Here is a 16,467-nt window from a genome sequence, read left to right as displayed (position 1 = left end):
AAGATACCTCACACTTTGCCAAGTCATGTTCTAAAAATAATGGTTTCTGTGTTAGAACAAAACAATCACTACACAACTAAAACCAGATGCACACCTAAGACACATAGACTTCTAAAAACAACAAACACAAAGTATGTGGTTATTATTAAGCTGGCTTTTCAAGAAATGAAAGTTATTTGGTAGATATTTTGTAGAAGGTTGAGGCTGTGGAGTTAGAGTTACAAGAGCAAAATGCACAACAGAACAATGAATTAAATCACTCTAAGATACTATCTGGTACACTGAGCCAAGAACGGTATGAGATACAGAGTCATCATGGTAGTAGAGAGATTACGACACAGACAACTTGTACACTTGGCAGTGCTAATACACTTGACTTTCAACTTTTCTTACTTGTAACTAAATTTCAGTGTACTGGGAGGAAAAATAAAACATGTTTGAAGCAACGTGATTTTCTCATTATACTAAACCAACTCTCTTTTTTAATTTTTGCATTATAGAAACATGTTATTTCTGCTATAACATTTGATGTCTAATCCAGTATTACAATTACAAGGATGCTTGATAACTAAGCGAACTTGGAATTTCACATGTGCTTGATATGATTACAACTGGGACTCTTCATGCTAAACATTCTTCTAGCCCTAGCCAGACACCAGTGGCTCAGGCCTGTAATCCTAGATACGCAGATGCTGAGATCTGAGGATCATGATTCAAAGACAGCTTCTGAAAAAAGTCCATGAGACCTTTATCTCCAAGTAACTACCAGAAAAGCCAGACATAGAGCTGTGGTTCAAGTGGTAGAGTGCTACCCTTGAGCAGAAAAGCTCAGAAACAGTACCCAGGCCCTGAGTTCAAGCCTCAGGCATGGCATGTACACACACACACACACACACACACACAAATACACACACACACACACACACACACACACACACACACACTTCTTTCAGGACAGCTATATGTTCTTAAGTTTTTAGTTGCTTTCTCTGTGTCAAGCCTTAATTTCTTTTTTTTTCCATTATGAAATACAAAATGGATTATATGATTTATTAAGCCCCAGTACCACCTAGTTATAACATGGAAGGCAAGCCTTAATTTCTTTTGTAGATCTTTCCATTGATCTTCAGATTATATCTGTTGACTAGAAATTGCTATTCAAATATGTGGGCACCGTGAAGACATGTCCAAAATTTGCTGTAACTGTACCTACAGACACATTGTAATTCCCTCATCACTGTTCAGTTTCTGAAGACTATCGGGAGCTGTAAATGTGGCTCCATTGGTAGAGCATCTGCCTAGAAAACACGAAGTTGTGAGTTCAAACACTAAGACTTCCATAAAAGGGAAAATACTAACATTGGCAATGAAAGTCTTCTCTGTAGTTCTCTGGTGAACCACAGGTCTTAGCTCTCTCAGTCTTCTTTATTCATCATTAGCAAAGGCTACATTTCCCCACCCCACTGCCTGTATCCCACTTCAGTTTTTATCTGAGAACTGCAATCAAGCCCCATGTTCTATGACTGTTTTAACTATTTGGAACTCAATCTTCAGTCATTCAAAAAAAGAGTCCTATCACACCAGACATGTTTATTTTGACATTAAGTTACATGCTTTCATGTTTGCAAGGCCCTGCCTATTTTGTGCATGTTCTCAATCAGGACAGTCTCCCTTGTGAGGCTAGCTTCTTGGAGTCAGGAACTTACCACGTTCTCCAGCTCTTAGTATAGTTTAGGCCTCACATTTGAGCAAATCGGTATTAGTGCTGTGGTGAAGTATAGCTACAAACTTTGCCCCTGGATTCTTAGTCTTCTCCTTGACCATGTAGCCATCCTTATTTGGAAGAATCTCATGGAATTTCTATTCTCTTTTCCCAGAATAATGTTCCCTTATGAAATTTTTTCACCCTAAGAAATTTCAGGATGTCTGGAGCCTTCTCAATGATATACAAAGCATAATAGAAAATAGACTTCAGGGGCTGGGAAAGTGGCTCAGTGGTAGAGTGCTTGCCTTGCATGCCTGAGGCCCTGGGTTCGATTCCTCAGCACCACATAAGCAAAAAGAAAAAAGCTGGAAGTGGCGCTGTGGCTCAAGTGGTAGAGCACTAGCCTTGAGCTGAAGAGCTAAGGGACAGCACCCAGGCCCAGAGTTCAGACCCATGACCGGACCAAAAAAAAAAAAAAAAAAAAGAAAAAAAAAAAGAAAATAAAAAAGAAAATAGACTTCAGATTGAGAACATAGAAGTTCAATGTTCTTGGTGAATCTTACTTATATGTTGGATTTCTCCATTTGTAAATATCTTTACACTAAGTGCCACAACTGAGAGTTTCTTTTTTTCTTTTCTTTTTTTACACCTTTAACTCCTCCCTCCCTCCCTCCCTCCCTCCCTCTTTCTTTCTTTCTTTCTTTCTTTCTTTCTTTCTTTCTTTCTTTCTTTCTTTCTTTCTTTCTTTCTTTCTTTCTTTCTTTCTTTCTTTCTTTCCTTTCCCCTTCTTTTGTGCCCATCCTGAGGCTTCAATTCAAAACCTGGGCATTGTTTCTTAGCTTTTTTGGCTCCAGGTTAGCACTGTCACTTGAGCCACTGTCACTTGGCAGGGTTAATTGGAGGTCAGAGTCCTACAGACTTTTCTGCCTCAACTAGCTTTGAACCCTGATCCTGAGATCATGGCATCCATAAAAGCAAGGATTACAGGTGTGAGTCATCAGCACCCAGCTTTCACTAGTTTTTGTTTGTTTGTTTTGGATAGAGTCTTGCTTCCCATGCAGGCAAGCATCTGAGCTTGATCTGTCCATAGCTGCTGGAATCATAGGCATGTTTGCCAGTGTGTCTGGTCTCCCCTCATGGAGACAGAATCTTATGGACTTTACTGCCCAGGCTGGTCCGGCATCACAATCAACCCAATTTCAGCATCCCATGTAGATTGTGCTGACAAGTGCCTCCCAGTTAGGGACTGAGCAGGAGTGTCTTGAACTTTTCTTCTTGGGCAGACCTCAAATCTCTATTCTCTTATTCTTATCTTCCTTAAGGAGATAAGATTACAATATATCAATATACCAGGGAATGTTATATATTGTATCTGAGGTATATATCTCATATTCTTTTTATGCATTCATCTCTCAGTAGACAATGTGTGTTGCTCCCATGCTGGCTATTTGAAGTGAAGTAATGAGCATTGGTTCTTGATGCATCCTGATTTCAATCCCCTAGTACAAATAGTCAGAGTGGTATTTCTGGTCATTCTCTGTTTAATGTTTTGAGGAATTTCAGTATTATTTTCCATAATGGCTATACCATGTTGCGTTCTTACGGTCACTGTACCAGAGTTTGAACTGTTCCATGTTCTCTTAAATTCTCTCTCTCCTCTGGTTCTCACATACACATGCTGTTCTAAAAGTTGATCCCTCATTGTGGCTTTTCACTTGAAATATCTGATAATAAATGGATTGTTGGAGGGCTTTCCTTCTTCCTTCCTTCCTTTCTTTCCTTCCTTCCTTCCTTCCTTTCCTTCCTTCCTTCCTTCTTTCTTTCTTTCTTTCTTTCTTTCTTTCTTTCTTTCTTTCTTTCTTTCTTTCTTCCTTCCTTCCTTCCTTCCTTCCTTCCTTCCTTCCTTTCTTTCTTTCTTTCTTTCTTTCGTTCTTTCTTTCTTTCTTTCTTTCTTTCTTTCTTTCTTTCTTTCTTCCTTCCTTCCTTCCTTTCTTTTTTTTTTTTAAGTTGATTATGGGGGCTTGAACTCTAGGCCTGGGCGTTGTCCCTGAGTTCTTCAGCTCAAGGCAAATGTTCTACCACTTGAGCCACAGCACCACTTCCAGTTTTCTGGTGGCTAATTGGAGATAAAAGTCTCATTGACTTTCCTGCCCAGGATCGCTTTTAATTGTGATCCTCAGTTCTCAGCTTCCTGAGTAGCTACAATTACAGGCATGAGCCACCAACATGTGGCTTTTTTGTATCTTCATATACATTGATGTAGTTGTCAACATTTATAGCATGATACTATTTTTCCTAATGTCAGTAGAAATTCATAATGGAGGGATATGCACATATCTCCATCTGGAATACACATTGAGTAGTATATTTTGCAGTAGAGATCCAACTTGGTTTTTCCAGATGGCTATGCCCATTTGTCCAAAACCATGCATTGGTTAATCTGGCTTTTCCACACTAATATGGAATGACAGATATTTGAAAGCAAAATTTGATGCAAGATATTTTTCAATCAAATATTCACCTACCTCATTGCCGCTGCAATACATATGCCCTCCCTATATCTAAAGTTCCATTTTTCTGCATGGGCCAATCTAAATACATCTGGATGGCACTTGTCACTCAGGACCTCTTGGGATATTTCTACCATCACCTTAACATGAAGAAATATGCCAGGGAAGAGATACTTGAAGTGTAGAGACCAGAGACCATGTCTGGAAATGGAGTGGTAAACTATATTTTAAGAAGGCTCACTTAAGCTGTGAATTTATTTTACCTATGAACTAAGCTGAATCAATGTTTTCATAGAAGTGGTAAAGAAGTGGGTATCACCAGTGATTACAACTATCATAACCTAAATAACAGCCATTCAATTTTTTTTCCTGACAGTCCTTGAGATGTTTTTCTTTGAGATAACTGAAATTTTTCATGTACTCACAAAGTCAACAAGTGAGATGCAGTGTAGTGTTTTGATAAAAGTGAATGGCTGGCAGGTAGAAGGCCCAGTTTTCTAACCATTGACTATAATTCTATTATTGTATAATTTATTTGTTAATTTAAAACATTTTTATAGATAAGTTGAATCCCTGTCATGTGAAAATAATTCTTCTATTAAGAAATAAGACACAGATATTATATACTTTATTTTAAAAATGAGTTTATGTTGAAAAATGGAATGGGATAAATCAATGTGACTTCAAGATTGAATACTACTGTTTCTAAATTCCGAATCAGAACACAGGCTCTGTGATGTACCATAGCTCCATGATAAGCCTTTGTCTAGTAATTCTAGTCACTGATAAAGTCCTTTGGATTGATGTGGGAATAATAGATCAAATGAAGATGATGGTTCATAAATACTTTTTTCTATGGTAGCATTCAGGGTCCCTATAATTTTTTTTTTTTTTTTTGGTCCAGTCATGGGGCCTGAACTCTGGGCTTGGGTGCTCAGCTCTTCAGCTCAAGGCTAGCACTCTACTACTTGAGTAACAGCACCACTTCCGGCTTTTTTTCTTTTTGCTTATGTGGTGCTGAGGAATCGAACCCAGGGCCTCATGCATGCAAAGCAAACGCTCTACCACTGAGCCACCTTCCCAGCCCCACTATAATTTTTTAAAAAAATACATTGAAGACTAGTTTCAGCAGTATTTAGAAATGTGTCCACTTAGTAGCCTAGAAACAACTGAAGCTTCATATCTAATTGACTCTACCTTTATTCCTATAAAACATAACTCTGCTCAGGTTCTTTCTTTCTTTCTTTCTTTCTTTCTTTCTTTCTTTCTTTCTTTCTTTCTTTCTTTCTTTCTTTCTTTCTTTCTTTCTTTTTTCTCGGCTCAGAGTCTCATTCCAGTAGTTCACAATTGCTTTGGAAGGGATGTATGTTTAAAACATTCACACCAATGACTTCAGGCAGGTGAGTTTGGGCTAAAGCCAAGGAAGAAGCACTCTGGTACAGAGAATTGCCTTTTATCCAAGTTGAAGATAAGACAACAGACAATATCTTGTGGTAGATCAGTGAGAAAGAGGATAAGTTGAAGCCTGAAAGTCAATAAAAATGAAATGGTGAGACAAAGGACAAAGGGGGAACTAATGCAACATTGATATTTACAAGACAATATGTTGGAAATGAGCTGTACAACTTCGGAGAGTGGGGGCGGGAGGGGAGGGAAAGTAGGAGAAAAATGAGGGAGGGAGTATAACAAATGTGACAAGAAATGTACTCACTAGCTTACTTATGTAACCCTTCTATACATCACCTTGAAAATAAAACTTTAAAAAGTTTTAAAAATAACAACAAAAACAACAAAACAATGAAACCAAGTGCTGGTGGCTCACTCCTGCAATCCTAGCTACTTGGGAGGCTGAGATCTGAGAGGACTGCAGTTCAAAGCCAGCACAGGCAGGAAAGTCCATGAGACTCTTACCTCCAATAAACTACTAAGAAAAGGCCAGAAGTGGCACTGTGACTCAAGTGGTAGAGCACTAGCTTTGAGTACACAGAGGCTCAGGTTCAAGTCCCAGGACTGGTAGGAAGAAGAAGAAGGAGGAGGAGGAGGAGGAGGAAGCAGGAAGGAGGAGGAGGAGGAAGGAGGAAGGAGGAGGAGGAGGAGGGGGAAGAGGGGGAGAAAAGAAAAAAAAATGAATGAAACAATTTGGATTGCCAAGCCAGAGTAGGACAGGATAAAAGTAGGAATATATTACAACCAACTAAATTGGTGGGAATATGATACAATAAACTAAGGTAGTTGGTCAGACTGTTCAGATTTCTGGCACATAAAATGTGGAGGTGGGTCACAATTAGAATGGACTCATGGGCATATGACAGTGTAGATTTATAGCATAAGCATGCTTGTAACTGTGCATAGTCTCTAAATTATGCATTTATTTTTTCATAGGCCTAGAAAAATATTTACTTATTTAAAAATTCCCATTAAGAACTGATAGAGATTAGGAACTTTACACTTTTAGACACTTTTTGACAGAGTAAAAGTAAGTGAACAAAATTTTAATTACACTAAGATATAATTCTTCCACTGTACAAAGGCTTCCTGGGCAATGCCTAAAAAGAATGTCATTTTATTTATTTTGGTTGGGTGAACTACGGTCCTGGGCACTGCCCCTGAGTTCTTTCACTCAAAGCTAGTATTCTATCACTTTGAGCCACAGCACCACTTCTGGTTTTCTGGTGGTTAATTGGAGATAAGAGTATCATAGACTTTCCTGCCTGGGCTGGCTTTGAACTGTGATCCTCAGAGCTTAGCCTATTAAGTAGGTAGGATTACAGGCAAAAAAAAAAAATGACAGTTGCCTCTCGTGATGGCAGGTGGGTGAATACTATGTTTTAAGTAATTAATGTAAGTCTATGGTCCATCTAAAATCAAAGACTATTTAAGTGCAATAATTCATATTTCATCAGGTTGAGAAAAATTCAAAACATGTTTATAGTACCTTGGTAAGGAAAAAGAAATCTTCCACCTTGATCAGAGACAGACTGGACAGTAACAAGAAGTTTATATTACCAGTTTCCCCAAAGACTTACACCATATTCCCAATTTAAATATAATTAGAAGTCACTATAATTCAAATATCTGTCCTGATTTGTGCCAAATAATCCAGTCTAAAGCTTTGGGTCTGAAACAAATGTTTTTAAATGGTTTCACAGCGTTGTTCATGTACCACAAAGAGTTCTCAAAACCATAACTTTTAGGAACAAATGTTCTCAATATTCGTGAGTCATTTGTAAAGTGAAGAGTCAAAGGGAAGAGAGAAGAGAGAGAAGAGAGAGGGAGAGGAAGAGAGAGGAAAGAGTCAAGAGGGAGAGAGGGGACAGGGAGAGAGACAGAAGCTCAATAAAAGTTTGTCTGATGGTGAATCTAATGTACAAGGGTTCCACACTGAGTCATAATTGGCTTTGTGTTGGAGTATATATGTCAACTGGTGACATCAAGCACAGAGGAGAATAAGAGTTTCTTATAACAACACAACAACTTATCACCCGTTTGTTTTTTCCAAATAATAGAACTACAGGGAGGACTTTGTTAATTCTGGAAGTATAGCCTTGTGTTGACAGTCACCTTGAGAAAATGTCTACAGTAGATTTGATGGAGAACCTCAGGGAAGAGCTCACGTGTTTCATCTGCTTGGACTATTTCAGCAGCCCAGTGACCACTGAATGTGGCCACAGCTTTTGTCTCAGGTGTCTCCTCAAGAACTGGGAGGAACACAACACACCTTTATCTTGTCCTGAGTGCTGGAGGACTTTGGGAGGACCACATTTCCAGGCCAATGAACGCCTGGGAAGGCTGGCGAGCATTGGCAGACAGCTCAGATCCCAGGTGCTGCTGAATGAGGAGGAGCCAAGCGGCGGTGGGAAAATGGCATCTGCTACTAGGGTATTCTCTGATGATGAGCAGAGTGTCATCGCTTTCTCGACCCCTAGTCATGGAATAAACAGAGGGTATCTCTCCAGTGAGATGGAGGAACAACATAAAGTAAGATGGGCATTCAACATAAATCTCAGAATACATGGCCGGGAAGGTGGCTCAGTGGTAGAGTGCTTGCTTTCCATGCATGAGGCCCTGGGTTCGATTCCTCAGCACCACATAAGCAGAAAAATGCTGGAAGTGGTACTGTGGCTCAAGTGGTAGAGTTCTAGCCTTGAGCTGAAGAGCTGAGGGACAGTGCCCAGGATCAGAGTTCAGCTCCCATGACCTACCAAAAAAAAAAAAATTCAGAATACAAATCAGGTCCTGTCACTTAACCCCATATCCCCAATAATATGGTGTATTGGTAACACCTTGGGGGACATGCTCCTCCTCAGACATTGCACCACAAAGTTGTGTGGATCCCGTTGCCATCCTTTGGCCTAAAGTCTCTGTCATCTTCTACCTGTCGGTTTTCAAGGTTCTCTTTGTGGCTGGTTGCTCTGTTCGTTTGCCTTGGGTTTATTTATTTCTGTTGCAGGAGAAACTCCAGGATATCCTAAGTCTTTTGCGTAAAAAGAAGAAGGAAGCTCAGGCTATCCTGACCCATGAGAAAGAGAGAGTGATTCTATGTAAGGTTAGTATTTATCTAAGTTTTTACTCTTGTTTGATTCTGTGAGGGGATCTAGGGGGAGGTGGTATTATGTCCAGGGTTCTGGTTCTAGTCCTGCAGTATGGTTCCTTCATTTAGTCTGCCTGCTGCTGCTTATCCATGGTGAAATCATACAACTCAACCCAAATTTATGCTCCTGAGGTGGATTTATTTATAGTTTTCTTTCGATACCTAAACAACTTTGGCTGTACCTATTTACAATTTAAAATACAGATTATAGGCATACTTCACAAGATAAAAATGGATTTTAAAAAGGAATGTCTTAGATGTTGTGAGGGAAAAAAGAATGCAAAATAAGCTGGGATCCAGTATCTTGTGCCTGTAATCCTAGCTCCTCAGGAGGCTGATATCTGAGGATCACCATTTGAAGCCAGCTCGGGCAGGAAAGTATGTGAGACCCTAATTTCCAATAAATTACCCAAAAAAGCCAGATGTGGAGCTCCTGGCCCTGAGTTTAAGCCCCAGCACAAAAAAAAGAAAGAAAGAAAGAAAGAAAGAAAGAAAGAAAGAAAGAAAGAAAGAAAGAAAGAAGGAAGGAAGGAAGGAAGGAAAGAAAAAAAGAAAGAAAGAAAGAAAAAAGAAAGAAAGGAAGGAAAGGAAAGGAAAGAAGAAAAAGAATGCAAATTAAAAAGAAATAAAGAAAAAGTGACATAAAGGCATAGTAATAGTTTTAACTATGCCCAAATATCTAAAGTTGGTCATGAATTTGAGTTATCCAGAAGTCAAAGCAAAGAAGCAAATGTTTAATTGGGTCTAAAACACTAATAGTTGAATATCTCTGGATTTCTCAGATGTGAATATATATGATGTAAACTTCTGTTTCTCCTATATAAGCCAATGTCAACTTTCACTGTTGAATTAATGGACACATATTTTTCATAATTGTTCCCCTTTCTTGACTTTGCTTTATTTCTCATTTGTCATCTATATGTATTAAAAAATTATTTCTTCTACTAGAATGACAATTTTTTTTAGAATACAAAATTTGGATTTGTTTACTCAGGTTTATAGCATGTTAACTCATGAAAATATCAAAGTCTACCCAGCTAGTCATGTTTCAGGAAATTTCACAGTAGAAATACTGTAACTTTTTGTAAGGATTAAAAAATCTACAGATATCTTGGCAAAAGCATTTCTATTATTAACTCAATTGTGTGTGTGTGTGGTATGTGTGATGTTAGGAAGAGACAAAGACTTTTAAACAGGTTGTTGTGTCGGAATACATGAAAATGCACCAGTTCCTAAAGGAAGAGGAACAGCTGCAGCTGCAGCTACTGGAGAAGAAAGAGAAAGAGAACATGAAGAAATTAAAGGAGAATGAGATCCAGCTGACCCAGCAAGTCAGAAACCTGAGCAAAATGATTGGACACATAGAATCTACATGCCAGAATTCCACTCTAGAATCTTTTGAGGTAAAGCTAAAATGCATGAGGTGTTTGGGGGTTGGGGTGGGGAAGAACAGAAAAAGAAAAAAACAAAACATAATGACTCATAGTATTTAAAGACATAGAGAAATTATTTTTCCTAAAGAATGACATTGTACATTTCAATTAAAATCAACATACATGTTATAGGCATGTATGTAAATTTCACAAAAAACACTTTGCTTTGATAATTGATATATGCTAACAAAAATGTCTTGAAAAGTAGAAAACTAAAACAAAACGGAAGAATATCCATTCCAAATGAGCTCAATGATGTCCTCTAATTCCCCTTATAAGTTTGTAATTTTCCTGTATTCATGTATTTTATTAAGTTGATATATAAACACTTATCATGTCCTGGATGCATTAAGTTTAACATTTGAAAGACCCGATGAACATAAGCACTACTACAACATGGATTGAGGTAATTGTCCTCTATCATCTATGAAAATGTTTTATAGTCGCAGTTATTAATATTCAGACCTGTTGCAGGAAGGTGATTTGCCCATCAAACAATTAACTATTGGTTTAAGCCAAGTGTTCTTTGGGCCAAACCAATTTTTCATACCACTTTTGCCCTCTAGCATTCCTAGACTATAGCATTGTCCATAGAGTTATTGTCCATAGCTTCTCGGAGCCATTAGACAAATGGCATTGTACATGTGGTCCAATCTCAGCTTCACGACTGATTCCTGGACTGATCCCACAGAATGCTATTATTTAATTTAGTGCCTTTCATAAAAAAAATCCTACTTTACTCAGGCTTAATTTCTTCCTCCATTTCCTCTTTGAAGTATTTTTTTAAGTTGTGAGAATTGAACCCAGGGCCTTAGACATGAAAGGCAAGTTCTACAACTGGGCTATATCCTGACCTCTTAGTCTTCTTTCACTGGACCAATTTCTAGCTTTATGAAGCATTAAATAAATGAAACTAGTATGCGATTCCTTTGATAAAAATAGGTCCTAGGCACATTATATTTAATGTTACATCCTGAAATAGTGATATGACAGGAAAAAGAATAAAGCATTTTTTTGTCATATGTGAAACATCTCATATTCACCAAAAACCATCTCTGGAAGAAATTGGTGAATTTTCCCCTTCACTATTCCTCCCTCTGAAGTTGTTCTAGAACAATGGGGAGGAGTTTTTGTGAATTTTTCAAGGGTTTGTATCTGAATGGGTTCACTCTTTGCTCTCTTAATTGATATGCATAGATGCTAACTTTCTTTCTTTTATACCCTTAGGAAATAAGAGAAGCCCTGGAAAGGTAGGTTGCCATTCTCTGTATAGTGAGGCAGAAGACGGGATATAGTGTTGATGAGATAGGTTCTGAAATGGGGGATGCGAGTGTTTGGGTTGTTGGCAAAATATGATAGATTGCCAAGTTGTAATGGGTTGTGCTGTCCACAGAAGAGATGGTGAGGATCTCTGTTCATTGTTTCTAGGAGTGAGACACTCCTGCTTCAGTGCCCCGAGGCCACCATCACTGAACTAAGCCTGTGTCATATCACTGGAATGAGGGCGATGCTAAGAAAATTCAGCAGTAAGTGAATCTAGTTTGTCAAACCTGTGGGGATCTCCATAGTTAAGTTGAGTGTATGTTAAAGATGCATAATTGAACTCTTCAGTTCTTCTGACATTAAGTGTTTACCATTTACACTAGGGGGTCAGTTAAGGTATACTGAGCTAGTTTCAAATGCTGGGCTGGAGTTTCTGGCTCTTGAGCAGAAAGAAGTATTGAGATATGCTTGCTGTTGTGTTTGGTTTTGTTTTCTAAGGAGTTTTGCACATACCCTTCATATGTGTGTGTGTGTGTGTGTGTGTATTTGGTAATACTGAGTGCTTAACTCAGGGCTAAGTATCCTGAGTCTACCACTGGAGCCACACTTCCAGCTCTATTTGCTTTTATTGTTCCGTGTGGTATTCTCTGCTGTCCACAGGCATACCTCTCAGACTGAGGCTTCTCCATTTCTAGCTCTGCTCCTATTTGGCTAGATAAAAGCTGACAAAACTGGGGCTGGGAAGGTGGCTCAGTGGTAGAGTGCTTGCCTTGCATGCATGAGGCCCTGGGTTCAATTCCTCAGTACCACATAAGCAAAAAGAAAGAAAGGCAGAAGTGTCACTGTAGCTCAAGTGGTAGAGCGCTAGCCTTGAGCTGAAGAGCTGAGGGACAGCACCCAGGCCAAGAGTTCAGGCCTCACGACGGACCCCCAAAATTTTTTTTTTTAATAAAAAAAAAAAAGCTAACAAAACTGTGTGTGGTAGCTGTAATTTTATCACTTTAGAGGCTTAGGCAGGAGATTTGAGAGTTCAAAAAACAAAAACAATCATCATCATCAAACACAGCAACAAAAACCCCCAAAAGCTGACTTAAATTCCAGTGAAGGAACCAAGAACAATTTATTGATAATGTATAAACATTTATACTAGGGAAGCCAAAACAGATTAACAGGAGGTCTCAACTTTAATTCTTAACTTTCATCTCATTGACAGTTTGCATTTAAAGGCAGACCTAGTGAGCTTTGAGTTCAACATTTTTTGATATGTGTCTACTTTCAGTCCACTACTATGCCATTGAGCTCTTACGACAATTAATGAGTCCAATAGTGTCTTGGCTTTTATAGAATTTTCAGCCAGATCAAGGGGATTGCCATGAATCACAGAGTTTGTGTTGGGATTCGGTTTATAAATAAAAGCATGATATTGTATGGTAGGGGCACTTAATCTTGTCTGGAGAGTTAGCAGAAGTTGAAGGCTATAGTAAAAGGTGAGAGTACACTAACTGGATCTGACCATCACACCATAACAAACAGTATTTTTAAAACTTTATTAAGTGGTTACATAAATTTCACAATATTGTGGGATAGTGATACTTAGCTAACGTCACAAACACATTTTTAACCTTCACAAGATGAATTATTATCATCACGTTCTATAAAGCTTGTGAATTCTACAAACAATACACCTATTTCTTCCAAATCAGGTGAAATGTATCTTTCTTTCCCTTTGCTTAGTGTCAGCTGTTCCCTCTCATTCCCACCATCCCATTGCTGGGCTTGAGTTGCTTAGTTCACTTTCATCAGTGTCCAGTGCAGCTGATGGGCCGTTCTGCTGTATTTTTTCACCTGTTTCCTTCTGATTCTGTGCCTTCCTCCTAGCTTCCCTCAGATGTGCAAAAACTATTTTTAATCTTGATGATTCCTGATTGTTATGAACCTGTTCCCTTTCACATAAAGAGAGAAAAATTACTAATGCTTGAAATGATTGAATGTGATAATGCACATAAAATTAACTAGTATATTCAGAGGAATTCAGCAAATGATAATTGCCAGTATCTCTCTTCCATCCAAACTAAAGAACTTGAAGAACCATGGCTAGCATGAACACCAACGAGAAAAGGTTTTCTTGGGTAGTTAAGTGGCATTAAGTTCCCAAATGGTTTTATAGATAAAAGCGTTTCTGGGGATACTATCAGATTTTTCTTTCGTTCTTGGGTAGGGTATATATTCTCCACTGGACTCTGAACTACTTTCCTTTAAGAGCCTCACTCTTAGTTTTGCTGAACAGTGAAAAATGAGTTCCGAGATTCTGGTCTAAACAAACCTACCCCATTTCCTCCAACACAATCACTTATATTACAGTTTCTTTGTGTTTTGAGACCAAGTCTTGCTAGATAGACCAGGCAGGCCTTGATCTTATGATCTTCCTGCCTCACCTTCTAGAATGTTGAGATTACAGTATGTTGTTACATGCCTGACTTTCAACTAAATTGCATTGGGTGAATAGGAATAAGTATTATTAATTTAGTTAAATGATGCAGCTATAGGATGGAGGGTTTGCTAGAATGTTAGAGGAAGGTTCACTCTGTTTTCTTCTTACAGCAGACATAACTCTGGACCCAGCCACAGCCAATGCCTACCTGGTCTTGTCTGAGGATCTGAAAAGCGTGAAATACGGTGGAATCAGACAGCAGTTACCCGACAACCCAGAGAGATTTGATCAGTCTGCTACTGTGCTGGGAGCTCAGATCTTCACCTGTGGGAGACACTATTGGGAGGTGGAAGTTGGAAACAAGACCGAGTGGGAAGTGGGTATTTGCAAAGACTCCGTGAGCAGGAAAGGGAACCTGCCAAAGCCTCCTGGGGACCTCTTCTCACTTATCGGTTTAAAAATCGGAGACGATTATAGTCTCTGGGTGTCATCACCTTTGAAAGGCCAACATGTCCGAGAGCCTGTGCATAGAGTCGGTGTCTTCTTAGATTATGAATCGGGACATATAGCATTCTACAACGTGACAGATGAGTCCCTCATCTACAGCTTCCCTTCAGCCTCTTTCCATGAAGCTCTCAGGCCGATCTTCTCCCCTTGTCTCCCAAATGAAGGGTCAAATATAGACCCTCTTACCATCTGCTCACTGAATAGTCACATCTGAAAGACTGACCTTGAGCTTCCACTCAGGATAAGGTCTATAACCATCAGATGACTATTCATTAAGATGATTAATGTATTGCAAAAGCCTTCACATCAGGTGATTTGAAAGAGAATTCCCCTCCTCCCCATAGAGTGAACCTGTGAACCTGAGCCCTCACCAACGCACCAATTAGAAAATGAATTCAACACTAATAACAAGAGATGGTCCTATTCTGTGTTTACACAAATTCATTATCTAGACTACCGAGTGGCCATGCTGGTCAAACAAAATATAAAGGGAGAATTAGCTCCTATGATTCTGAATCTTACAGCCAGAGACAACTTTATAAATACATGTCATTTGTTCAAGTGTATTTATTTATTTGATTCTTAAAAAAAAACTATATGCAGTGTTTTTGTCTTTTGTGCTTCTGTGTTTTGTGTTGTGGTCCTCTTTGTAGAGCTCTGTGTGTATGGCGATCCACATCTCCCTGAGACCTCATACATTAGTTATTCTCTCTGGTGTAGATGACAGGATCTCAGGGGAAACAAAGGAGAAAGCAACAATGCTTGATAAGAAATGTACTCATTACCTTGCCCATGTAATTGTAACCCCTCTCTACGGTATTTTCACAATAAAAAAAAAAACAAACTGCTTTTTCTTCCAATCTTGTGAGAATGGAACATTTATAGTCAGGAAGCTTATAAGTCCTATATGCTATAAATATTGGTGTGAACATCCTCAGATCATTGATATAACCATAATCAATAGAGGTGGGAGCCTGTATTATTGTTTGTTAATATTAAAAGATGACAAAGTGAAGTGAATAAATGTGAATAAATATATCGGGGGAATGGATAACAAGTGACCAAACTGAATTTTAGGTAAGATTGTTTTCTGTGTTTTCCTATTTGCTATGAGGCTTTTGATCCACGGAAGACCAAATGAAGTCCAGTCGTCTGTCTCAGAAAGCCAAGAAAACCAGAATGCATGGATTTTTTTTTTTTTTTTTCACAGCCAGGGTACTGTGTAAGTGAAGCTTCTATGAAGTGATTTCGGATCACCTTCTCACAGAGGTAAAGTCTTCCCCAGGCTCTTCACTGTTAGAAGTTGGGCCCTGTAGGATTTTTCTGTTTTTTTTTTTTTTTTTTTTTCTTTTTTTCTTCCACAAGGAATTCTGCTTTATTTACTGCAGAGCATCACCAATCACAGAGGGGCTCTCTCAATCTCTCAATCTCTTACCATGCAGAGAACTGAGCATTAAAAAAGCAGAAAGTCAGCTGTAGAATTTAACAATTATACATGGCTAATTCTACAGTTTCCAGGAAACCACAGACTTTCACCTAAATGATAGGCTAGGATGGAGGAAAACTAGTAACCAAATACATCAGCACACATGGCCATAAAAACAAGCTAGAAAGTAGCTGTTCTCATTCACTCATTGGTCCAAATCTAGTTTGTCCTTCAACTCCACATATTTCAACCTTATGCCCTGAGAGACAGGGGAGCAGTTGTAAACTAACCATAGGATCCACTTCTCTTCTTTGCAAAGGACATTCCTCCTTTAACTCTCAGTTCCTCTCTCTCAGTTCCTGTCTTTTACTCTCCTATGGTTCAACAATTTGGCCACTGGACAAAAATTCACTAGTAGCCCCTTGTTCAATGGGCATTCCCACTATGGCCTCCAAGATCATAACCATTTCCCCAAAATACATAGAAATAAGAAGGAAGACTGTATTTCTTGAGGCTAGAGAACATCAACGTATTCTTCCCTGACAAATTACAGCTTGGATACTTTGTGTTTTTGATTTTCTTTATCCTATATTTTAGAAAA

General features: G+C 38.7%; 1 protein-coding gene across 2 annotated transcripts; it reads left to right on the top strand.

Annotated features, from left to right (window-relative positions):
• The first annotated feature begins 7,673 nt into the window (after nucleotides 1–7,673).
• Nucleotides 7,674–15,051, top strand: Triml1 (tripartite motif family like 1). 2 transcript variants are annotated; one of them, XM_070015974.1, is made up of 6 exons: nucleotides 7,674–8,193; nucleotides 8,666–8,761; nucleotides 10,003–10,209; nucleotides 11,467–11,489; nucleotides 11,668–11,765; nucleotides 14,104–15,051. In XM_070015974.1, exons 1-6 carry the CDS (start codon nucleotides 7,786–7,788, stop codon nucleotides 14,652–14,654), a joined length of 1,383 nt encoding a protein of 460 aa, XP_069872075.1. In that variant the 5' UTR covers nucleotides 7,674–7,785; the 3' UTR covers nucleotides 14,655–15,051. The 2 variants fall into 2 exon arrangements, with proteins under 2 accessions (XP_069872075.1, XP_069872074.1); XM_070015973.1 differs by having other exon boundaries at nucleotides 9,979–10,209.
• Nucleotides 15,052–16,467: the final 1,416 nt, after the last annotated feature.

The sequence above is a fragment of the Dipodomys merriami genome, unplaced genomic scaffold (assembly GCF_024711535.1).
Source record: "Dipodomys merriami isolate MVZ:Mamm:240054 unplaced genomic scaffold, mDipMer1.0.p SCAF_12, whole genome shotgun sequence".
NCBI classification, from domain to species: Eukaryota; Metazoa; Chordata; class Mammalia; order Rodentia; family Heteromyidae; genus Dipodomys; species Dipodomys merriami.
The sequence above is the reverse complement of the archived record's forward strand: the minus strand, read 5'-3'. Positions and strand labels throughout refer to the sequence as shown.

What these genes read in the sequence shown, in the direction of transcription:
- Triml1 (XM_070015973.1), top strand. Translation starts at nt 7,786, where the DNA reads ATGTCTACAGTAGATTTGATGGAGAACCTCAGGGAAGAGCTCACGTGT. An exon ending in AGAGAGTGATTCTATGTAAG is followed by an intron (nt 8,762 to 9,978) that starts GTTAGTATTTAT and finishes GTGTGATGTTAG; the next exon opens with GAAGAGACAAAGACTTTTAA. An exon ending in GATGCTAAGAAAATTCAGCA is followed by an intron (nt 11,766 to 14,103) that starts GTAAGTGAATCT and finishes TTCTTCTTACAG; the next exon opens with CAGACATAACTCTGGACCCA.